The 25237-nt window shown below is 48.3% G+C and overlaps 1 protein-coding gene across 1 annotated transcript in view; it reads left to right on the forward strand.

The window, feature by feature from the left end:
* SHANK3 (SH3 and multiple ankyrin repeat domains 3) overlaps positions 1-25237 on the forward strand; it is a 589500-nt gene that overhangs the window by 150315 nt on the left and 413948 nt on the right. Inside the window, exons 7-10 of the mRNA XM_090041443.1 lie at positions 81-232; positions 639-806; positions 3501-3617; positions 12182-12259. Of these exons, the coding sequence (XP_089897569.1) occupies positions 81-232; positions 639-806; positions 3501-3617; positions 12182-12259 (515 nt within the window). The remainder of the gene's footprint in view (positions 1-80; positions 233-638; positions 807-3500; positions 3618-12181; positions 12260-25237) is intronic.

A 25237-nucleotide genomic window follows, 5' to 3' on the forward strand; every position in this document is an offset into this window, starting at 1 on the left:
GGAGAGGCTCAGGTGGGGAGAGGGTTTCAGTGCATTTCTCAGGCATCGCTCTTCTCTTCCCCGGTGGGCGGGTGCTGCAGAATGCCCTCTGACGATGGCGGCCCAGCTGGAGTACAGTGCAGACACCATCAAGGCGCTGAGGAACGGAGGATCTCACCTGGACTTCAGGACTCGGGAGGGAATGACAGCTCTCCACAAGGCCGTCCGGTGCCGGAACCATGCCGCCCTGATGGTGAGTCTCACCAAGGGGGAGATCTGGGGCTGGAGCCCCCTGCTCTGGGCCAAGCCTACTTAGGAAGGGGAGGTGCATGTGCATCCATCTTTCCAGCTCCCTGTTACCCTTTTGTCCGTCTGGCCCTTCCCAGCCCTTCCCCTCCTCTGTCTCTGGGACTCAGGCTGTCTGGACCAAGGGCTTTCCCTTCCTGCTTGTTCAGAAAGCTCAGTGTGTGGCTCTTCGTGGAGCCAGATGACAAGGTAAGGTGGGGAAGTGAGCTATGAGGACTGTGCTGTGCCGGAACTGAGCACCTCTCCATCCCCATCCCTGCTGTAGAGTTTCCTCCTGCTTTGTCCCTGGTCTCAATCTTTGTAAGCCTCAGACATCAGTGAGATCCCCGCTGAGTCTGACTCTCTTTTTGCAGACGCTTTTGGATCTGGGTGCCTCCCCGGATTACAAGGACAGCAGAGGATTGACTCCTTTGTACCACAGCGCCATTGTGGGAGGGGACCCGTACTGCTGCGAGCTTCTGCTGCATGACTATGCCAAGGTCGGCTGCATAGATGAGAATGGCTGGCAGGAGATTCACCAGGTAAGTCCAGAGGAGGGTTTGAGCCTCACATCTTACAAGCGTCCACCTCCATGCAGCTCTGTAGGTGGGTGCACGGTGGGTGCCTGTCACAACATTCAACCGGGCTAATGCCGTGGCAGACGAGGAGGCCATTCCCTCGTTTAGGGGAGGTTTGAACCAGCATCTCTCTGATTTCCCAGCACCGTGTCCAACTATAGTCTGCTCCCCAGTCCTAATTTTGAAACTGGCCCCTGAGCAGCCAAGAGGGGGAGGTCTGGAGGCTGGGAGGAAGAGGAACAAGGTAGGATACATGTTGCTTGCTGAGACAGCTGCTGCTTTGGCAGGGAATGGACCCAGGGTCCTAGCTTGGGCCCTGGCTCCCCATGGCCCACAGACTTCTCCACTGCTCTCCAGCCATTTTATGCCATGATTGTTAAATGCAAGAGGTGGTGGTTCAGCCTCAAAAGGTGTCTGGAGAGGTGCCTGGGGAATGCCTGACCTGTGGCCCAGCTACAGCACTGTGCTGAGAATTCAGAGAGGAGTCAGTTCAGGCTCCCTGTAGGTGAAGGGGGCCAAAAAACTGGGTCTCCTGCTTCATGGATGAGTGTGCTGACTATTAGACCATGGGGCTTGAAGCATGGGGTTGTTTCTCTCCTGGGACTTAAGCTCAGGAACGTGTCTGTGTAGCCACATACAGGCTGCCAGTGCCTTTGATATGGAGTCCTTCTCCTCTTTGGAAAAGAAAGTGGCCACATGGGACTTATCACTGTCAAAAACCAATTACATTTGCACAGACACACACAAATTATGTGAATATGTATAAGAATTATATAAAGAATTAATATTAATATACCAATAATTTATATGAATACAAAATGAATGAATACATAAAAATACAAAGTGGGTATTGGTCAGAGGTTATAAACCATCTTCTGCCGTGAGAGATGCATTTTCATTACTCAGGCTGGGAGCTGTACGCCTCTGTCTGCTCACAGACAGCACTAAACGCTTCTGAAATGCTCAGTGTCTCTTCCGCTGCACCCTTGCAGACATGGTCTTCAGGCATGTCCCTTGCGCTGCTATCCTGCACGAGCAACGCCGCAGGCACAGGCTGCTCTGAGGAGATGCTCACGCTGGAAGTGCAAGGACACGTGCCCAATGTCAGACAGCATGTTTTCCTGCAAAGCCAGGCTAGAGGGGAACAACAGCGTGGTGAATGGGATCAAGTGAGACTTCCCTGCAGCAGAGAAGGGCTTGCGCTTCCCTTAGACCTGCTGCCCAGACCAGCCATCACAACACTGCCCGTAAAGCTGTGAGAGCGCTTGTGCATGTGGCTCAGGAGACAGTGGGCTCACAAGGGCCGTGACATGGTGGGGGTGGCTGGGCTGAGCTCCCCTGGAAATATGGGCCAGCTGTGGGCCCTGTGTGTGTCTATGCCTCTGGATCACTTTCCAGCCTGCCTTGACTTACATTACATATATGTGCCCTGACAAGATAGGTGATGTTTGGGGCACCCCCATGTCCTCCAGGACAAAGGACCTTTCGTGTCTGAGTATGGGAAGACACAGCTATGCGCTGATGCTCACAGGCCTTCATATTTGCATAGGGCACAATGCACAACGCTGGCATTTGATAAATCACACAGGAGAAGGGGGCATAAATCCTGACCAGAATGTGACTAGCACACACTCCAGCCTGAAGTCCAAAGGGTAACATGCCATCTCTAATTCGAGCCCATCCTAAATACACCAGCTGTTTTGCTCTAGTCCAGGTCAGTGTCTGGGAACCCTTCCCAAGCTGCAGCTCTTTGGTGTGATGCAGCTGATGAGTCTTAGTCCACTCCCTGATGGGCAGATGTCATAACTGGAAAATCCCCATCACGGTTGTGCTAACTGGCCCCTTGGCAGGTAGCCCCAGGAGAAAACCAAGGCCCAAGTAGGCCGTGGAGACTGGGCTTGTTGCTTGCCTCTGAGATGGGTCCTTCCAGAGCAGCAGATGCACCTCATGCTCCTGATGCAGCCCAAATTGGTGAGGAAGTTGTTTGGTGCATCCAGAGAGCCAGGCAGGTCCCATTGGAGCCAGTTGCGCTCCCCTTTCCTTCCCTTCCTAGGCAGGCAGCCTGAAGAAATAAAGCTTAGGGTGACACCGCAGAGGAAGGGATGTGCAAGATGATCCCCTCTGTCACTGGGCCCCACTCTCCTGCTCCCTGCTTCCATCTTGTTCCCAAAAGCGGGGCCCATGTGACTCAGATGGGAGAAGCGAAACACCTCAGGACACTTGAGCTGGGGCTTGTCTTCACCAGATTTTTACATGGTTGAAAAGACACCTGTTCAGTAGCAAGGTGTTGGCCACAGCACTGCAATCTTTGCAGAGGGGCTTTACCCCTGACTAGCCGGCTTGCTCCACTCCATGCTGATGACACACATCTGCGCTGTGTGTGAGAAAGACAACGGGGCTCCTCAAGGTTATGTTCAAACTCAGTACAGGTTTTTGAGTGAAGATAAGCACACAAGTGGGTAAATCTTGTTTTGTCTCCAGAGCAAAGGATGGTTGTAAAAAGCTGCATGTCTATCCTGGCTCCTGCTGCATCCTTCCATGCACCAGTAAATGTGGGCCAGCCCTTTTGAAGCTCTTTACGTGGGTCCAAAACCTTTTGGTTCCCCCTTGTCCTATGTTTATGTCTGTTACTTTCTCTCCCTTCTCCTTTCTGAGCAGGCATGTCGCTACGGCCATGTGCAGCACCTCGAGCATCTGCTCTTCTATGGAGCCGATATGACGGCACAGAACGCCTCAGGAAACACTGCGCTCCACATCTGTGCTCTCTACAACCAGGTGTGGAGAGAGGAATGGTGCATGCGAATGGGAGAAACAGGGACATGGGCATGAGGCTGGGTGGTATATAGACAAACAGGGATGGGTAGCCTGGGGCAGAGGGTGCCCTGGCTTGGGACCCGGGTATGTTGGTGGTGTTGCTACATCTAGAGCCAGCAAGGATGTGCTAGGACCGGAGTGGTTCTTGGTCCTTGGCCAGTGCAGGATCCACCTTTCATACACATACACATGTTGCTGGGTTTAATTTTAAATTTCAGCCTGTGTCTGCAGCGTGACAGCTTCAGAACGGGCAACATGGTATGGGGCTGCATCAGGAGGAGCATGAGGTGCAAGACAAGTGCCTCTGCGCTCAGCGTGGCCTTGGCTTCACTTGTAGCATTGCATGCCATTACAGACTCTGCCCTTGAAAAAGGCAGAAACGCAGACAACAAAAATAATAGAGGGTTTGGAATGGTGGCCATACAAGGAGAGGCTGAGAAGGAAAAGGTATGTTTGACTTGCATATGGGTCCATGAGGGAGGGGACGTGATATCAGCCTGCTAATGTCTGAAGAGCTAAAAAAAGAAGGTGAACGCTTTTTCTTCCACACTGCAGAGAGTAGGATGTGTGGCAGTGGCCTGAAATTGGAGCAAAGGAAGTTTAATTGGGATTAGGAAACGCTTCTTCACTGTCAGAGCAGGGAGTCAGGGGCATGGATGCCCAGAGAAGGGGTGCACTCTCCGTCACTGGAGTTGTTGAGGGAGAGGTCGGACCGTCACTGCTCAGGTATGATCTGGGAGTAGTTTGGCCTGGGGTGCTCTGTGAAGGGCAACAGCTGGAAGTGCAAGACCTCTCGAAGCACCTCCTTAGCATCCCAGAGCAGGTGAGAATTGGAAAGGACCGGGCTCAGCAACAGGAGGAGGAAGCAGAGCTCCACAACTGGTTTGGACTGTGGCGGGCCAGTAGGGGGCACTCCTGCGTTGAGCCGCCCACCTCCGTGTGCCCGACCGCCTGCCAGGCTCCGAGCGCCTCCCCGGGGCGCCTCGCGTCCGGCCGACCCCTTCCTGGAGCACCCTCGCTAGTCTGGGCGTAACGTCACCGCCACCACCCCGAGAAGGGACTCGCTCCCGGCCCTGTGTCCCCGGGAAACACAGGCCTAATGTCCGACGGGTACTCGACCCAGTACAGGCACTTGGGGCACTTCCCCAAGTCCGGGGGCAAAAAGGACAGTCTCCCTTAGTCCGCAGACCTAAGGGGTCTCTTAGGCATAATTTAGACCCACCCCTCAATAAGTCTCCCACACCAGTCACAAAGGAAGACTTTATTGGTTACAGGGGTAGGGTGAGAATAGGGTACAGGATTGAGCAATATCCTAGAAATCCTAAAGAGCAAACAGTGTGGCTGAGGTAGCCTTTTGATCACGCATCTGAGTTACTGCCAGCTCGATATCTAATCGGATCTTGAGTAGCTTACTCACAAGCATCTTCCAGAGGCTGGTGACGTTTCCCTTCTGGATGCAGGCGGTTTCTAGCTCGTGAGTTTGGGGGAGAGAGCCAATTTTAAGCTTCTCTGTGTCCCCCCCATGGCTGCTGCCTCACCTCATGGCCGAAGAGACTGCCTCCTCACCTGTCCTAACTTATATAGCCCCTGTGACCTCATTCACCTGGTCTGGTGGAGGCCAGCCCCGGTTGGCTGTCAGCCAACCCATTTGAAATATATCACCTGCTACCGGGCAGATCCCAGCCCACCAGGTAGATGCCCCTCACCCAGGTACCAGTCAGGTAGGCAGAGGGAGCAGGTTCCCCCCTCCCTCAGGACTGCAGCCAGCTCAAGTTCCCTAAAGAGACAGGGCAAGGGTGTGACTCCTCTGCTGAGCCCACCCTACTCAAATGGTCACAGCACAGAGATTTTATCACATTGTCACAGGGCAGAGATTTTGGGGAGAAACCAAGGTGGCTTTCTGCCACATGGACATGAAAGAAGATTAAAGGAACTGGGATAAATGTATACAAGAGAGAGGATGGTAGCAAGGGAAGTTTTGGCTCGCCAGCTAGGACGTACCTTTCAGCTCCCTGCAGCGGGGCTCCAAAGAGGATGGAGCTAGGCTGTTCTCAGTGGGGGCAGATGACAGGACAAGGAGCAATGGGCTGCAGCTGCAGCAAGGGAAGCTGAGGTTGGATGTTAGGAAAAACTATCACAAAGAGGGTGATGAAGCACTGGAACAGGCTCCCCAGAGAGATGGTGGGGTCTCCATCCGGGATGGTCTTGGCCAGGATGGTGTAGTTGGGCCTGGTCCTGCTTGGAGCAGGGGTTGGACTAGATGTGATCCCCTGGGGTCCCTTTAACCCTCATTGTCTGCGGTTCTGTGACTCCAGGTGTGCTGCATGAATTATGTTTGCAGGACACAGCGGAGGATGTTAGGTATGTCCAGGCTTCTGGGCTTTGCTGCTCACCTCATGGGGCAGGGAAGGAATATTTTCCCCCATGGTGCTAGGGATTTGTTCACTTTCCTCAGCAGCATTGGGTGCTGGCTGCAGCCCAGGCTAGGGGTTTGACTGGTTTGTACCAATGCTCCTGCTGGGACCCAAAACCCAGAGCTTCCTGGCTAAAGGGTCTTGCTTCTCCACTCAAGGTCAGCCAGGCCACCACGTTTGGGAGCAAGAAGAAAGTTGCCCCGTGATGAGACTGACCTCAGCTGTGTAGGATTTTGCCTTCCTCTGTGGTGGAGACACGGGCCTCCTCCTTGGAAGTCCTGAGAGTATTTATAGCTCCCTCCTATCCATGCAGTGGCAGGACATTGCAGCGCCATCATCCCTCTGCTTTCCCCGTGTTGTACCCAGGTGTTCTGGATGTTTCAGGCACCAGGTTTAGGATTTGTACTGAGTCTTTAGATGAATCCTTTCGTCTTTGGTCTGCCATGGACCAAAGCAGGGGCAATCCAGATGGCTCTGGTGTCACCAACCTTGGGATGTTTTGTTCAGTTTGAGGCTTCTCTGTACCAGGAAAATTTGATAAATGTGGGGGGGGAAGTCTGGAGGAGAGCAACTGAAATGCTCGGGGGATTGGAGGGCCTGCATGAGGGATGATGGCTTCTCGTCATCATCAGACTATGCAGGAGACTTGGAGTGATGTCCCTTCTTCAGACCCTTCTCTGGTGGAGGAGGGATTTCAGGCCTTGCAGCTCCTTTCCAATAATCACTGGGAGCTTCTGTGCCAAGATGCTTGGTTGAGGCATTTCTGCACCAGAGAGGCATTTGGGGACACCCCTCTCTGCCTCTCTAGGTACCGGTTTCTGGCACGCTTGAGTGGCCATCAGGGATGTCCGAGGTGCAGCCCTCCCAACCTGCTTCCAGGTCTGCAGCGTGTGCCTTGGAAGAGTAGGTGGGGTGTGCTTGGTCTAGCCCAGTCAGGGCAGGCTGCTGCTGCAGCATAGACGTACCCTAGAGGTGTCTGTAGCAGGGAACCTTAACCCTGTTGTGGGGGAGGAGAGGGCCAGGAAAGGAAGATCAGTGAGCCCCCTTTAAAGCCAGGACTTTTGAAGCCTGAAGGGGAGGACATCACCTGCAGCAGGCAAAAGCCGTGGCAGAGCAGTCAGAGGGACAGAGGTCTTGGCTGCCAGGAGAGACAGGAGGGAGAAGCTGCATGCTTCATAACTGGGATATGGGCTCTCCTAGCTTGCAAACAGCTGGCTGCAAAACACAGACTAACTACGTCTGAGCCAGGTGAGCAGGAAGCCCAACCAGCTGACTGGGGAGGCAGGGCTGACTGGGATATAACCCCTCTTCCACAGCAGGGATAGGAGACTGGCCCTGGCAAGTGGATAAGGATGGAGCCCCCCAGGGAGGAAGGGGAATGCAAGTGCAGCAAGGTGAAGTTGCTGCCCAGGAGGACTCTGTTCATAGCATCATAGAAAACGAGGTTTGAAGGGAGCTCAGGAGGTCACATCTAGTCCAGCCCCCTGCTCAAAGCAGGACCAGCCCCAACTACATCATCCTAGTCAAAGCTTTGTCTTCCCAAGTCTTCAAAACCTCCAGGGATGGAGATTCCACCACCGACCCGTTCCAGTGTGTTACTACTCTTCTAGTGAGAGTTTTTCCTAATATCCAACCTCAACTTTTCTTGCTGCAACCTGAGCCCATTGCTCCTTGTTCTGTCACCTGCCCCCACTGAGAACAGCCTAGCTCCATCCTCTTTGCAGCCCCCCTGCAGGGAAGCGGAGGTTGCTATTCACTCTCCCTTGGTCTTCTCTTCTCCAGACTAAATAAGCTAATGAGTCCTCCTCATTAAGTCATGGCTGGGGAAGAAAAGATGTGTGAATGCCTGGGAAGCACTGAGACCTGCTTGGTGCAGGGGCCTGGACCTAATGATCTTCTAAGGTCCCTTCCCACCTTACAATCTAAGAATCTATGAACCTGTTTATGCCATCCCAGGAGGGGTCTTGGGGGAGTGAGTGCCCCCAGAAGTCTGAGGACTCTGGCCCAGGAGGTGCTGGGAGAGTAGGTGTGGCCCAAGGACTGCATATGTGAACCCAATATGGGTCTGCTTTTCCTGTTCTTTTTTTCTCTGCTCATATGTGGGCTGGGGAGGCAAGGAGGTAGCAGAGCAGAGGCCCAGGACCCAGCAAATCGTCCCCGTCTTTCTTTTTCTTGTTTACCCTTTTCTGTTTTCTTGTTGGGTTTGGAGGGGGAGGCAGACAGCAGCCTTCACTAGGCAGAGGCCTGGGAAGGGGTCGAAGCCCAGATGGGCTGGGGACCCTAACTAAGTAAGGCAGGTTGTGCTGAGGCCTCAGCCAAGGACAGAGGGAGAGAAAGGTGCCTAGCTGGATAGATAGCTGGGGAAGGAGGAGGGGAGCAAGGCCCCCATGGCTAGAGTTTGGGCAGCCTCCAAAACAATATGTTAATTATAACATCAAGGCAAGGCAGGAAGGAGAGCTGGGGTAGGGAGGTTGGTGCCACACAGCCACCGTGGCACCACAACCACCCCTGGAAGTGCACCTTGTCACGCGTCCCAGCCCCATGTTCTTGTGAGAGCAGATATAGAGAAAGGTCATCCCTGGCATCAGGCGCTGCTTACGGCAGGTCACAAGCAAATGACCCACAAGCCCCTGTCCCAGTGGGAGGAAGAGTCTGCCTGTATGTTGCCAGCCTCCCTTTGCTACCAGCAGAAGAGGCTTTGAGAGATCTTGTCAGCGGGGTCTCGGCAGTCACCTTGGCCCACACGCTCAGACCTTCTCTGCATGCACACAGTTTTGTTTCTTAACCAGCAATAATCATAGGTTATGGGATAAAATAGTAGAAAACGGGACAAAACTCAACACGGGTCCATCTAAGGAATACCACATTGGTCTAAATTCATATCCTTTTATGATAAGAAAACTCCCTTCATGGATAAGGGCAATGCAGTGGTCTTAATTTAAGCATCCAGCCAAAAATGTCAGAGGTTTCCTCGTTCAAAATTTGACATGATGGTGTGCTTTTGGTATGTATTTTCTGGGCTGGGATGGTGCACTGCTCTTCCAGTTAATTCAGGAGTTGACTGAATCCTCCCTCTGGTGGCCCTGAAATACAGAGGTTAGGTGTCTTGGATTTTAACCCTTCATCATAGGCTGATAATTGCATTCTGGGTATGAGGTTGGGCTCATCTCTCTTGTCAAGCAAGGGACCTGCTGTGATCATTTGCCCTCAAAGTTTAATGGAACCAAAGGCTTCTGGAGAGTGTTTAGGACATCAAGTTTTGGTGATGAACAGCATCCTCTTCTGGCTTGGTGGGACACCCCAATACTCTTGTCCTCTGCCACTGTTGAGGTGCCCTTTGGTGTCCTTGTTGTCATCTTCTTTCTTGGGGGGTCTCCTGGTTTGCGGATGACCTCTGGCAAAGAAAGTCTTACAAGTGTAGGGCTGGAAGAGACCTCAATGTTGTCTAGTCCAACCTGTGATGAGGCACATTCAAATCTACCTGTCTAGGCCTTCTCTGACAGATAGCGGGCTAATCTGCTCAGTAAAGGTACAGGGGATTCTCAACCCTTCTAGGTAGTCTGTTTCAGTGCTGTGCTACCTGAATAGATTTTCCTAATATCTAACCTAACACTTCCTTGCTGCAAATTAAGCTGATTTCTTTTCTTTCCCCAGTGGACCTGCAGAACAATGGGTCACTGTCCATTTGTTATAACGACCTTTATGCATGGCAACTGGGATTGTATCTGCCCACCATTTTCTCTTAATATAAATCAGTTAAATTAATGAAACACAATTTTCTTTCAACCTTTCATCATGGGTCATGTTTACTGAACCACTTCGTAGCCTTGTTGTTCTTGCAAAGATCTCCAATTAGCCTCTATCGTTCTTAAATTCAGGTGCACAAAATGAGTTAGCTGAGGTCTTGCCAGCACAGAGCAGAGTGGTGTATTGTGCCCAGCATGTGGCCCCCCTGTGACTGTATCCCAGAATTACATCTGCTTGCTTTGCTAGAGCATCACATTGGGCACATCTACATGCTCATTCATGTGCTTTAATTAATGCACATTACATCTAGTACCTCCACTATGAGGTGCTAGAAGAATGTGCAGTAGCTTGTCTTAGTACACATTAACAAAAGAGTGCAGTTTTTTTTTAGAGATGCTTTAATGCACATGAAAATAAGCTAACGTGCATCAAAGTTCACATGTAAATGTGCCCAGTGTGAACTAAAATTCACTGTAACCCCCAGAGTCTTTCCCACAGTGTTGCTGTCTCTGTTTCTTCATCCACTTAATGAAGGAAGCTAACAGACCCAGGCCCACCCCAGACCCGTAGGGATGCCGCTTGAACGCTCTGCATTTTCCAAACACCTGTGAATCCACCAGGTGACAGTTTCATCTAGATCATTTTCCTAGTTTATCCACATATGAATGCTATGTGGGGCAGCATTCAGAGCCTCGCTGAAGTCTGATATAGCATTGATCTGTTCCTCTTTACCTGCTAGGCCAGTTATCCTATCCGAAAAGGAAACCAGATGGCTTTAACACAATTTATTATTGACACATGGCTGTTGGTATTGCCTTATTATCCTCAAGGTACACATAAATGTATTGTTTAATGATTTTCTCCAGAATCTTTGTAGGATTGAATTTGGGTTTGCTGTTTTTATTGTTCCTTGGATGTCCTCCTCCCCCAATTTCAACAGATAAGTCCTGTGTTTGCTGGCTCTTCCCTAGCTCTCTTGGAACTCCCCTCTCCTCCGTGATTTCTCTCAGATAATTGCTAATAACTCGGAGATTACTTTGGCTAGTTCCGTAAGGGCTTCAGGGGAAAGATGCCTTTGATCTGGGAAACGGGCCTGGGCAGGCTGCGCTGTTAAGGTCTTGCTTCTTATGTTTGAGGTTTTAACAATAATGAGACAAAGCAACCTGAACAAGCCAGTGTAGAAATCTTGCGCTGAGGCTGATCAAGTGCAGCAGTTTTGTTTTGGGCAGTCAGTAACCTGGTAAATCCAGCTGCTCCAGCTCCATGACGGGCATTAATAGTGTAATGAGCAGGCATCTGAATGCCCCCCTGGAGTCTTTGCTGTGGTAGGCACAGCCCAGACATAGAGACCAGTGCCGCCCTGTGCCCAGTCGTGCATGGGCAGAGGGGTTGAGCAGAGCAGTACCGCCCACCCCTGCAAGGATTAGGCCTTGCCCAACAGCGTACATGTGCAAAGGAACAACACTGGGGCAGTCTGGGGATCCCACACAGCATGGGGTTGCTGCAGCTGAACATTGCATACCACCTCCCACAGCAAAAAGGTCCTGGGGTAGGTGGGGAATCACTCCGGTGCCCCTGCTGCAATTGGTATGTGGCTCCTCAGCTGTGGCAGCCACTGCTGCCTGAGTGCAGAGGCAGCTGGGGCAGGTAAGCCATCCCCTCCACCTCCTGCCTGCCTCCAACTTGTTGGCCGTGCCTAGGGTGCTGCAAGACCCTAGACAAGGAAGGAGACCTGGGCAGGCTGCACTGTTAACATCTTTCTGCTGGTGTCTGAGGTTTTAAATATAATGAGATAAGGCAGCCTGGGGGACCGCACCTGTAGGGTTGTACCAGAAGTCTGAGCTGTGCTTGGCTCGGCGGGATCTGGGGCATGAGGAGACCATGTGTGTGTTTTGGATCCAGAAGGAGCTTGGGGGACTCCCCCTTCAAGCCCAGCCTTGCCACCTGTTTCTTTCTGGGCTCCTAAGGATTTTCTCCTCGGGAGTGTGTTCCTTCTCAGATACTTGCTCAGGCGTGCCAGCTATTCTGTAACAGGGTTTCTGCTGTCTTTGGCCATGCCTGCAAAATCAAAGCTCGAAGTGAAGTGCTGTAATATATTATTATCATTGTGGTGCATGAAGGGTGATTCACAGCTTGGTGAGAGGTGCCTTCGCTCTGCGCTGAGTCTGCTCTGTTCGGGGCAGAGGGTGGTCTTCAACACCATACCCTATAAACCTGGTGCGTGATCACCACACATGTTTAAGTACCTTTGGACACAACTTGAGTTGTGTCTTAAAACAGTTAGGGAGCCCTCTGTGCTCTTCCCTCTCAGCTGTCGACGTCACTAACAGCTGTCCTTCTTTCGTCTCTGATTTTCTTTCCTAGGAGAGTTGTGCCCGGGTTCTCCTGTTTCGTGGGGCGAGCAAAGAAATTCGCAACTACAACAGCCAGACCGCGTTCCAGGTAGGAAGGCATGGGGCCTCTTTGCTCCTTGTACTGTCAATGGAAACATGCTTGGGTGCAGTCCTGTCTCAGAGTGCTGGGAAAGGGGCTTGTAGATAAATACCGAGGTATGTGCTTGGTAAACAGGTCATTTCCTAGTCCCATACAAGGATGAAGCTTAGCAGAACAAAATGCTAACTCCAGTTCCTTGTGCTGGAGCTGTTTTAGTCCGGGGTGACGCAGTGCATGTGAACATATGGAGATGGCTGCAGGGTCCTGTGAGAGAAGACAACAGCTTGGCTAGTCTAGCCTAGGAAAATGAAGGCTGAGAGGAGAACTGATTGCTCTTCATAAGTGGATCCAGGAATAAACACCAGGAGGGGAAAAGTGCTGCTGATGCCTAAGGAGTATGTTGGTCTAGGAACTAGCGGTTTTCAAATTTCGATAAATTTAGGTTGGGAACTTGAAAAAGATTCCTAAGCATCCCGGGTCTGGTGCAGCCTTTCAGTAGGCATGGGCGGGCGGGACAAAGAGCCTGGCTAGTTTAACGATGGATCCTGTTCGGTTTTTGAAAGGGAGTCTGTGAGGTGGTGCCTGCCACAGTGGGAACCTGGATTCACTGACCATGAGGCTCCTTCTCCTCTCATGTCTGCTGCCTTCCTCCTATCGCTGAACTCCCCCCGCAGCCCCCATTCTGTCTCCTCCTTGTGGAGACTCAGTCCCGTAACGCTTTCAGAAAAGAGTGAAAACCAAGGTCGTGGTCATTCAAGGTGTGTAAGCATCCCCCTTGAGATGAGGGGTGCAACTCTGTCATCCTGCTCAATGCCAGTTTAGGTTGATATAATCCAACTCCCTGAATTCCCAGCTGTGGTTGCCCTTTAGTTACTGACTTCCTCACTTTATTTCCCTAAAGTGCTTTGTACAGATGCTAGGCTCTAAAATACTCTAAAATAATTTAGACAGTTTCATGGACAAAATGTTTTGCATGTAATTTGCATATGCACCCATAATTACTGTGATTGCATATGCAAATTAGGTTATTGTGTGTAGCCTAGAGATAATTAGTCACTTGTGCATACACTTCCCTGATTTGCTTACACAGTGCCCTAACCAAATATGCATCTTGTATTCTGGACTGGTTTAGTATCCAGACCCTATATATAGGGCTTAGGAAAACTTTGAGAGGCCGTGGTGCTACGTGCTGGTCTGAACACCAGGTCATTTTATCTGCATGTTGCTAAAATTGTGATCTGGAGAAAAATAGCCTTTGGCGCCAGATTATTGATGGTTTCTCTTGTGAAGCCCAGGGGGTTGTCATGTGCAGTTCAGGGTGGCACGTCAAAGACCTCCATTAACATCCAGCTAAATATTCATAACTGAGTTATGCCCAACGATGAAACTGTCAGCGTAGGGCCAGCAGCGCTGGATGAGGACTGTGCCATCCTGTTCCAGTCAAACAAGCTCTGCCCAGGGCAGCCCCTTACCTAGACTTCTGGTGGCCCCAGGCAAACTTTTGGTGCTGGGCCCCCTTTTGCCAGAGATAAAGATAAGAGTAATAATTACCATTTGAGGGCTGCCCGGTTTGCCCATGCCTGTGTCTGGCCTTGGCCCAGGGCTTGGGTGCTCATGCTAGGGTTGATATGGTTGGAAGGAAGGCAGTGCCAAACACCAACAAGAAGGTTTAGAGGACAGAGATGATGAGGGCTGTAGCACTTGTGGGCACTTTTTCTTCTGCCAAAGAACTGAGCACTGTCCAGGCTGGAGGGCTGGAAAAGGGAAGCGATTCCTTTGCTGGTGTTTTGAGGACAGGAGAGGGCGAAGCACAGATGGAGCAACAGCAAGAGGAAGCAGAGGCAGCAAGATGGACTTCCAACTCTTGCCGAGTCCAGTGACCCAACAGATTTGTACAGAGCCTGGTGAGGTGAGACCCAATTGAAGTCCCATCCCACAGGGTGAAAATCTGCTGCTTATAATTCAGGCAGTTGTAGATAGCCCGAAGGCATCTGAATCCAGATGAAGCAATCAGTGCTCCTTTCTTTCTCATTTCTTCATGGAGAAACTGGTGTTGGCTGTTTAGAGTAGTTGCCCGGTGCCGGCTTCTGTGGAAGCAGTCAAGCAGGCAACTGCAAGGGCTATCTTAGTGCTAGTGTCGAGTTGTTTCACTGCACTGCCGTCGGCGGAGAGGTGGTAGTCTGAAGTCCAGCAGAAGGCAGGGTAAGGTAGCACCTTAGAGACTAACTGATTCGGAGAGGTCTGATCTTTGGTAGGCATTGTCAGATGGACTGGCAGAAAGAGGGTTGTAAATAGAAAGGAAAGGGACAGGGGAAGAGGGCAGAGAGAGAGCCAAAAAGTGGATCAATTAGTTTACTAGTGATACACGGAGCACTCGATGTTAGATGCTCGTATCGCTGTAAGGCGCTGATTCTCAACTGGGGGTTTTGAGATCCTTTCGGGGGAGCCATGCAACATTAGCACTGTTAGGCAGGAAAATGTGATCACGAGATAAATCCAGAGGTATCAAATAGAAATCCAGAGCTGGCTCTTTCTCTGTTCTTTGCAACAGAAAAACTGCCCTGTTTTGTCTGTAGTTTAAAAAAAAAAGGAAAACTGGGTGCCGTGAGTCTCCTGCGGGGTGCCGTGAGTGTAAAAAGGTTGAGAACCATTGCTTTAAGGAGATACGAGTGGCTGAAAACATCAGGTCTTACTCCAAACCAGCAGGAATTAACCAAAGTTGTACCCCTGAAGAGCTCTGATCTCTCTAGGGATTAGAGACAGCAGTAAGGATAAAGTTGGGAGCAAGTGTCACAGCGCCATTCCTGGGCTCGACTAGTCTGTCTCGGAGGCAATGGTAGCCTCTGCCCTCCTCTAACAAGGCTCCCATAAAAGCTCTCAGTGAAGAAAAAACTGACGGCACAGCATCCTAGCCTCATGCTCTTGACAGGATCCTCAGGAGCCACAGGCTTCTCACTCTGTGTTTCGGACTGCATCCCGCATCCTGTCTCAGTGCCTGCTTGAGATCATGGTGGATCGCTGGGTGTTGGGGAACCCCAAGGACTGGTCATCCAGCGTCACGTTCAACCTCGCTCTCCTGCAGGGCCGCGCTTCGGGAGAAGCTCCTGTTAGAGAAGAGAAGTTGCTGTCTTGAAGTGAGCAATGGGAAAGGTTAAGAATACAAGATGTGCCGTCTTGTGTCAGCCCAGCACCCTGCCTCTCTCTTTCTCAATGCCATAGGAAAGAGTGTACATGCAGGGCCTATCCAGACTGATCTGTCCCCTGTCCCTCTTCCCTTGTGGCTTCAAGCATTCGGAGGCCTGAGAAGTCCTGATTTGTAGGCTGCATCCATGACCATAATATTCGGTACCCACAAGTGCACCTATCCTGCATGAATATGCCCGGTCCTGCACTGAACTTGGTTAACTTGTCAAGTTCTATAACATCTCAGTCTTAGCGTCGACGAACAGTCAGTGGTGTTTATCTGGGCCAGCACACTGCTCCGGGCAGGGTCATTCCTGACTCGGTCAGTCAGTCCTGCCAGATGTTTGTCTAATTCGCTCTTTAAAAAGGCCAGGGATGGAGAGTCCGCTGTCTCTGTAGGCAGCCTGTCCCCAGGTGTGACCACCCCCATAGTGAGGAAGTTCTTCCTAATACCTAACCTAAATTTCCCTTGCTGGAATTTAAAACCTTTGCTCCTAGTCCTGTCCCCTGCAGCCACAGAGAAAAGCCCAACTCCAGCCTCTCTGTAATCACCCTTCAGGTATTTGAAGACTGCTGTCAACCCCCCCCCCCCCCAAGTCTTCTGACTAAATAATCCCAGTTCTTTCAGCCTCTCCTCATAGATCATATTTCTGAGGCCTCTTACCGTTTTTTCTGCTCTCTGCTGGACTCTCTAAGCTGTCCACATCTTTCCTGGAGTGAGGGGTCCCGAACTGGACCCCTGCCAAATACAATGGGAGAATCACTTCCCTTATTTGCAGGTGATGCTCTGATTAATACAATGCAGGATACTACTGCCCTGTTTTGCAACAAGAACTCATGGTTGCCTCATATTCAGCATATGGTCCACTGTGACCCCTAGGTCCTTTTCTGTAAATAATACAACCTAGTCTGTCATGCCTTGGTCTCTATTTGTGCACGGTATTGTTTTGTCTTATGTGCAGGACTTTGTACTTGTCCTTTTTTGCATTCATAGATTCATAGAAAATGAGGGTTGGAAGGGAGCTCACATTTTGGAAATCATGCATGAATACATTAGACAATCCCAGACCCAGGACTGTTCCCTGGGGCACTACGCTTAATACTGTCTCCTGTTGGTGATCATTGCACATGATGTTCCAGCCAGTTGTGTATCCACCATGCAGTACTCCCATCTAGTATTTCCTTAGGTTGTCAATGAGAGTCTTGTGGAAGATTCCTCAAAAGCCTTGATAAAGTCAGGGTATATCACACCAGGCAGGGAGCCTGTCACCTTGCCATAGAAGGAAATCAAGTTGGTTAGGAATGGCTTGCTCTTGATGAATTAATGTTGGTTATTTCTGATCTCTTTGTTCTCCTCTAGGAGCTTAGATATAGACTCCTCAATGACCTGCTGTATGATCTTTCCTGGTAATGAGGTCAGATGTACCAATCTGCAATTCCCTGAATCCTCTTTCTTCCCTTTTTTTTTTTTAAAGGTGGGCACTTTTATTTGCTATTTTCCAGTCATCCAGGACTTCACCTGACCTCCATGGGTCTCAAATATGATAGTAGCTGAGGTAATTTCAGAGTTCCTTCAGCACTGTAGGGTGCTTCCCACTTATCCCTTCTGACATCCAGTTCCTCAAAGTAATCCCTAACCTGTTCTTCCACTTTTCTAGGCTGCATATCTTGTCCCCTGTCCTTGCTACTGCACTTGTCATCTGATAGGTGACCTTTTTTTGGGAAGACTGAAGTAAAAAGTTGTAAAATATTTCGGCCTTCTCTATATCATCCATTACCAAATTGCCTTCTGCATTCAGTAAGGGACTTGCACTTTTTCCTTTTGTCTTCCCCTGACTCCTGACATTTTTGTTGAATCCTCTTGAATTGCCTTTCTAGTTGCATCTCAATGAGTTCCACACCTTAATTATGCACTGGGGAGAACGATGTGCTTTAAACCTGCTACTTAATTCAGTTGTATGTCCTCCAGTTCTAGGATTGTGAGAGCAAATAGTAAATCCCTATTTTCTTTTTCTGCATCATTCATGATTTTATGGACTCTATCCTATCCTGTTCTTTTGGAAGATGGAGATCTTGAAAATGTATCTTAGGGGACCTTCAGTGCCTTTGGCCTCTCCGTACAACATTGAGCCTCACATCTACTACCAGAGCTTTGCATTATATCACAGGCAAGGAGGACAACACTGAAGCCCTGCCTGTGAAGCCAAGGGAACAGTTGTTTTGCTGTAGCCAACATCATATTTTCCTGATAGGAGTATGGCTGTCAGTGCATCTGCTGGCAGACTTTTCTCCACTATGTGGAAAGTCAGGCAGTCAACAAGAATGGCCCATGAGCCAGCTGTGGATATCTTCTCTCTTCCTCAGGTGAGGACAACCACTAATCAACCTAGGTAAGGTCAGACAGAGCCCCCGCAGTACCATGCCAGGGTTTCTTGCTTTTTAGAGGTGTCCACTCCTCTCTGTGCTCTCTGTCAGATTCCCTTGACCTGATCCCCAGAGCATAAAGACATCAGATGGTGCAGGAACCCAGGTCTCTTGCAGCTGCCCGGGGCATCGCTGCTCCCCTTTGCTGCTTCCAGACCTTCTTTCCTTTATACACAGGTGCATCTCTCATCTCATCTCTGAGAAGCTTCATCTGGCACTTCTGTGAACCAGGAGCCCAAGCTGTTGTTGCATCCTGTATTGATCTCTGCCTGAAGTGCTACAGAGCAAAATGGACTCAGCATCACATTGTCTTCCTTGCTTACTTCCCCAGGTCCCATGGTGACTGTGGGGAGTCTCACTGATACGTCCCTGGAGGTTAAGGGTGTCCATCTTACTGTTTGGAGAAGAGATCAGGCAGACACTGGTTTACAGGGAGGAGAAACCAGCTTGTAAGCAGAGTCTAAAAGATGTATTGAACATGGCTCTCCTTAGCCAGGAAGCCAGTACCCATGGGCTTAAAGACACACTTCAGTAGGGTTGCAGCTCCATAGCTTATCCAAAAAGTTCCCTGGTAATGGTTCACAAAGCAGCCGTGTGGCGTTTGGCTCGTGCTTTTGCTAAACATTATTCACTGGACTTGACAGCGTGTTTTGCCGCACAATACAATGCAGGAGCATTGGAGTCTGTTTCTGTTTCTTGCCCGCCACCCTTCATGGGGGCACTGCTTGTAGAGGGAGAGCACAGAGGTCCTTGAAGTGAGATGGTAATGGTAGCTCTTCCAGTGCTGCCTCTTGTATTTGTGCTGTGTGCCTGTCCTCCCCGGCACTGGCCTCTCCTGTGTTGGGGCTCTGGGTAAAGGTTTGGAGGTGAGGGGGTGCACACTGTGGTACAGAGAGTGCCAGTGGTTACATCATTGCTCCACTGGAGTGAGTGGTTTTGCACTTAACACCCAAGCGGCACACCTACATGTGCCCTTTAATGTGCATTAGTCTATTTTAATGCGCATTAAAGCATCAGTGAAAAAAGTGCTATTTAGTTAATGCACATTCAGACAGGCCAATGTGCATTTTCCTACTACCTCACAAAGGAGGCACTAGATTTAAAGTATGTTAATGCATGTGTAGACACGCCCAAGGTGCTGAATCCCAGAAGTGTGAATGGACTCCAGAAACAGGTGCTAGTGATAAATAAACAATCCCTCCTTCTATGGTGGCAGTAGCTCCCTAGAGATGGATCACAGGGTGCCTTCCTTACTGCATCTCAGGGGCTCTGTCTCTCATACTTACTACTTACAAATCCAAACCTCCGATTTGCCAAACTAGTAAACTTAGCCTGTGCTCTGAGAATTGGACTGGGTCCTTCTCGCACACCTGCCCCGTGGAAAAGTTCTTATGGTCCAAGATGCACATGCGCCCGCGGGGGCACATGCATAATTCCATTGCCTTTAGTGCTGTGAGAGCAGCTTATACCTCTCATAACAGCCCCATTGCAGGAGGAGATGGGTGAGGAAACCCACCTTAATTTAAATAACCCAGCTGGCCAGTTATCACTGGTAGGTTTCTCATTTTTTTTTTGGATCTCTGTTCCTTCATTAAAGTACAGACAGGCTCATATATTTATAATAATTTCTAATTAGCCAAAAAGCTTTTTCAGTAAATGATGCATTGCAGAAACCAAAATAAAGGGGGCTGGATGACATTGTGAACACCTATAAAAACCTGAACTCAACATGAGATGTTACAGTTAGGAGGTAATGATCATTCAGTTGAGCTAATTCAGACACTAATCATAAGCTTCTTACACAGGGAGATTTTTTTGTTCCATCCTAATCTGGGCTGTTGATTTTGATATCAACTTGCAACTCTGGATTTTTAAATATAGATCTAAGGTCATTGCCAATGGAATTATATGACCGCTTGCATCCGTGCAGCCAAAATAATGACAAAGTGAGGCTCAGAAATGCAGATATGTTTCTTAATTATCACAGAATGCCAGTTCAGTTCACAATTACAGTGTCCAGGTAAAATGCTGTGTCAGTCTTTACCTCTTACTTCTACACACAATTACCACCTGCTAAAGCAAAATATTATATGCAGGTGATTATTTCAAAGGTCTTCTCCTCTCTCCCATAATTTTGCCAAGGCCGTGTCACTTTAACTAACACTCTTGATAGTAGCTGGTTTAGCATTTCTAAGCTATTGTTTTTATGGGTTGTTTTTTGTCTTGGAAGATATCAGTTGTTTTTGACCACAGCGTCTCCAAACTCATATTGCAGGGGACTGAACCCAATGCCATGGAGGGCCCCTTCTGGTCCTATGTTCCTGTCAAACAGGCAGGGTTTCTTAGGCTGTAGAAAAGCAGTTTCCATCACAATGGTACTAGGCATAGTTGATGTAACATGTTTCTCTGGTGTGAGTGCTCCCAATTACTTACCTGAAAATCAGCAACTTTTCGACAGCTACACAAGTACACGTGAGCGATTTTAGTCAGAGGGTTTTAATTTAGTTTCTTAAAATAAGTAGCCTGGCATAAAGAAGTCATCTCTTACGTAAACAATACCTGCATAAAAGTCTCTTTCTGCTTATCCAGTGGAACTGGCACATGTGTGAGTTTTTTAGCTTAGCTTCGTAGCTGCAATACCTTGTTTTCTGGATAGATGAAGAGTTCATCCTGGGGATTCAGTCAAGCTGACAGTGGTATTCGTATTCTCTTTACGAATTTCACAGCACTCTCCCTACAAGGGACTTGGGAGGAGGAGGAGAGAATACAGAATTACAGGGTGCGTATACATGTTCATTAATGTGCCACAGTTACTGTGCATTAAGCTTAGTGCTTGGACAACAAGCTTTAGTGCTTGTACTACATCAATGCACAGTAACTGGCGGTACTGCACAGTAGCATGAGCACGTAGGGTTTTGCAGACGTTAACTGTGCAGTAATGTATTAGCACGGGTTTTGCCCGGCACACTACTGCACAGTGTTATTCAACTACTGTGCACTTAATATCTCATGTAGACGCACCCACAGGGTGCTCGTCCGTAACAAGATTTGGTTGCTGAGCAGGCAGTGGCTGTCCCGCTCCACTCTCTCATCCGCGTGTTTTGGGTTGTGGGAGCAATGTAGTGCACAGCACGAGGCATCTTACACATTTTATGATGGGTAGTGCAGGCTGGTTCGTCTTGGTATCCCCTTGGCAAAGCTGAGGTGGGTCAGTTAGGAAGTGACCAAGGCTTCTAGCAAAGATCAGAATTGTCCAGTCACATTAGGAGTTGTCCCTTCTCATCATCCAATGAGAAAATGAGGTGCCTCATTCATGGCTTCTTTTAACTTTACACAGAATATGTTGTGCCGTTCCAGTTCATGTAAGATTTGTTGAACTATAATTTGAGCACTTACTGACTCAGCTCTGGTTGACAATTTACTTCCCAAAATTGCTTTTAAACGACTGCAGAATTTACAGTTTTGTAGTTATGATGGTCTTTAGGTAAAATCCCTATGCACTCCTTGATAATTCTGACCTTGCTCCGTAGTTCATCACTGTAGTATAAAGTCATGAGACTTATTTGCTTGGCCTCTTTTCAAAGGGCTTATAACAGTTACTGAAATCATACAAACCAGTGATATACACCTTTTACTGGTGTGTGATTGTTCCCTGTGCCTCCGCAATGAGGTTATTGGGTTGCTTCAGAAGTACAATTCTTTCTGTGCAACTACCAGCTGTAAAAGTAATCTGATCTTATGACCTGATAATACTTTTTGTTGTTGTTGTACCTTAAGAGATGTACATGTTACATTGGTTTCTTGGCACGCTGTTTAACTGTACCAGTTTCTTCGACTCAATACAAATACCTCGTGGGTGTAGTGTCATTATAGATGAAGTATTTCATCTCAATCATATTTCTACTTGAAGGCAAATCCGGTGATTCTGAACTGTTTGTCATTTATGGTCAGGTGGCTAGGCAATGAAACTTCCTCAACTTGAAGGGGTCTGTACAGACTCTTCGATTTTTCTGACATAGTTCCTTAAATACGAGGTGTCATTTTTCAGAACTTTAATAAAAATTTATCTTGTGATAGTGTACTGTATAACATCACCTGATCTACTTTTCTGTCTCTTATGCAAACTTACAATCATCAAACATACCAATGGAAAGGGTAACATATCAAGGGACTTCACAACTTTCGGCTGAATCACAATCTTTTGTAGTTAGCTGCTGCTGTTCAACCTTTGTGAAACACAGGAACAGCATCTGCTGTTTGACATGTTTTAAAGGCTTTTTCCTAACTTACACCAAGAATTCTGGCCCATGTGTGGTTGTCTATACCATTACTGTGATTAATAAGCTCCATATTTTCCTTGTCGTCACTACAACTGTAGCCTTGTACTCCTCCATCTGTTGTCTCTTCTCACATACTTGGATTGTAGCTTTGTGGTTTTTTAATAGTATGTGTAGTGCTACTGATTGTCATCTCTAGCTTTACTACAATCAAAGGAGGAATTATGCGGGTGATGGAGTTCAGTTTGATACTTACAGCAGGGATTCAATCGCTTTTGTTTGGTATTAACAGTACAGTAAATCTGCTATGAGCTTAGTGCTGACCTTTCAAGTACAGAATAAGATTTTTTGCGAACCTAAATTTATTGTATTTGTTCATCAAGTTTAACTAAAAACTAGGTCCTTTAAAAATCAAGTCTTTTCATTGTTGTGAATGACCTTACCATCTAGCAGCACAGGCTCATCTCACTTCCCATGTAGTCCAATTAATTGAAACCTTGTGCATAGACCATGTAGAAGAAAGCAGCTTGTGATTACACTGAGTTATTAGTGCTTGTCTCTGATTGTCCTTTGGTGCCCTTGACATTTTCCCACTTGCAGGCCGGGCATCTCCGGACATTCATCTGTGGCATCGTTCCAAGCGCAGCGTCTCCTGGCGCTGCTCGCCCCTGTCTTGCCACCGCCTCCACGAAGCCATAAAAGGGGATTTCCCCCACTCTCCTCGGTGCCTCCTGCACTGGAGCTCATGCACGATGTCCTTACAGTTTTCATGTCCAAAAACAGGCTGGACACTAGGAGCCAAGGATTTAGCCCTGATAATGGTTTCATGGAACAATATAACTTACCTGACTCCTGAATTTTTTCCACATGTGAAAGGTGAGAAGACCCACTCCTCCCTTTTGATAGGCCTTGGTCTTCCAGTAATCAGCTTCTCTTCTGCTAATTGTCTGCCTGCAACCCCCTGGCAATTCCTCTCTTCCCCTTCTCCTACAACTGTTTTTGGCTATGCTGTGCTTGGCTTGCACTGGTCAGCCCTGGTAATGAATGTCTTGCATTCATTCAAAATCTTCTCTAGCCCTATCCCAGCTCTACAGTTGATCCAATAAAAGAGATCACCCTAAGAAATCCTTGACTCTTCTTTACTGTTTCCCTCACTTTTTTCCTTCTGTTTGTGGGGCTATTGTTTTGTCAGGTAGACTGTGAATTAGTACTTTTTTAAAGTCCAAAAAGAAATGGTGTATCTGGGCCTGCGTGGACCTCCACACCCTGCGTATGAGGAGACTCCTTTGGCCCCATCATGTATTTCCGTTAACATGGAATGCCAGCACAAAATTTGGAGAGTTGCTAGCAATGCCGAACAGAGGGGAAGAATCACTGCCCTCGATCTGCTGGCAGTGCTCCTACCGATGCAGCCCTGGATGCTGGGAGCCTTCCTGGTAACATGGGCACACTGCTGGCTTATATCCATCTTATTGCCCACTGTCACCCCAAGGTCCTTTCTGCAGAGCTGCTGCCCAGCCAGTCACCCCCAGCTTGCCCCGGTGCAGGGGATTGCACCCTCCTAAGTGCAGGAGTTTGTACTTGTCCTTGTTGAACTGCATGAAATTCCTTTTGGCTCAGTCCTCCAGTTTGTCGAGGTCCCTCTGAATCCTAGCCCAGTCATCTGCAACCTTGGTGAGGGTGCACTGCATCCCATCTTCCAGGTCATTGATGGGAAAAAATGCAACTAGCAGAGAATGGTTGGTCAGGATCCTCTTTATAGCAACCTATTGGATTTTGGAAAACTGCTATTGTGTCTCCCATTACTTTTCTTTTTTCTCAACTAAATAAATCCATTTCCTCCAGTCGGTCCTCCTAGGTTGTATTTGCTAAACCTCTTATCATTCTGTTGATCGGTTCTGGAATATACCCAGTCTTTTTACGTCCTTCTTAAAGTGTGGTGCCAAAAATGGGACCTGAGCAGAGTGGAATAATTAACTCTAGTGTCTTATGTATGGCACATCTGATAAAATATGTGGCAGACTGAGATTTGCATTTTTTTCCCCCCCAGCAACACTAACGTTGTTAACTCATGTCTAATTTGTGATCCACTGTAACCCCCAGATCATTCACTGCTGTTTTGCTGCCTACCTCCTTATTCCATATTTTATATGAACTCATTTGATTTCTCCATCCCAAGTGTTTGGACTTTGCACTTGTCTTTATTGAATTTCTTTTTGTTAATTTGAAGTACTGTTGTCTCTATCCAACAGGCCTTTAATCTTGTCAATCAACTTGTCTTCATGGATAGAGCCCCAAATTCCCCATCCTGGAATTGGCATCCACTTCACCTGTCTGTAACTCTCTGGGTCATCCTTCTCATCCTCTTAAAATACTGAAATAGCATTGGCACTTTGATCCTTGGGCATTTTCCCAGTTCTCCAAGGTCTGTTAAAAAGGCCCGTGAGTGGCTCGGAGACCTTCTCAGCTAGTTCTTTTTAAAATGCTCTTTGATGTAAGTCTTTTTCTGGGCCTGTTGATTTGAAAGTGTTTAATTTTAATAGATGCTGCCTCACATCCTCCTTGGTTGCAGCTGGTGAGTTTTCCTTTCCATCCGCGTGATGAGATGGATGCATCTTCCAGATTTGTCCCGAATACAGATTCGAAATATCAGCTGAACACTTCTGCCTTCTCTGCATCACACATCACTGTTTTAGCATCCGTACTAAATGCTAGACTCCAGACCTGAACTAGGCTTTTTTCTTCTTAATAATACATTTTAAGAATACCCTTTTTTAGCTCTCCTGGTCACTGACTCTCCACTAGTTCATTTGGCTTCTTTACCAATTATCTTTATTTTTTAACTTTATTTAGTAATTTTTTGTTGCTTTCACAGTCCTCTTTACCCAGGACCCCTTGCCAATGTTATAAGAGAGAGGAGACTCTGTGAAATTGTGGTTTTCAACCTTTTTTTTCATTTGTGGACCACTAAACAATTTTGAATGGAAGTGCAGACCCCTCTAAATTGTAAGTGTGGGTATTCATATACTGTTGAGTGATCACAGTTATCTAAGGGGTCCACAAAAGATGTAGTCTGCAGACCCCCAGGGCTCTACAGACCACA

The sequence above is a fragment of the Crocodylus siamensis genome, chromosome 4 (genome assembly GCF_052110815.1).
Source record: "Crocodylus siamensis isolate JL-2025a chromosome 4, ASM5211081v1, whole genome shotgun sequence".
In the NCBI taxonomy this organism is placed as follows: domain Eukaryota; kingdom Metazoa; phylum Chordata; order Crocodylia; family Crocodylidae; genus Crocodylus; species Crocodylus siamensis.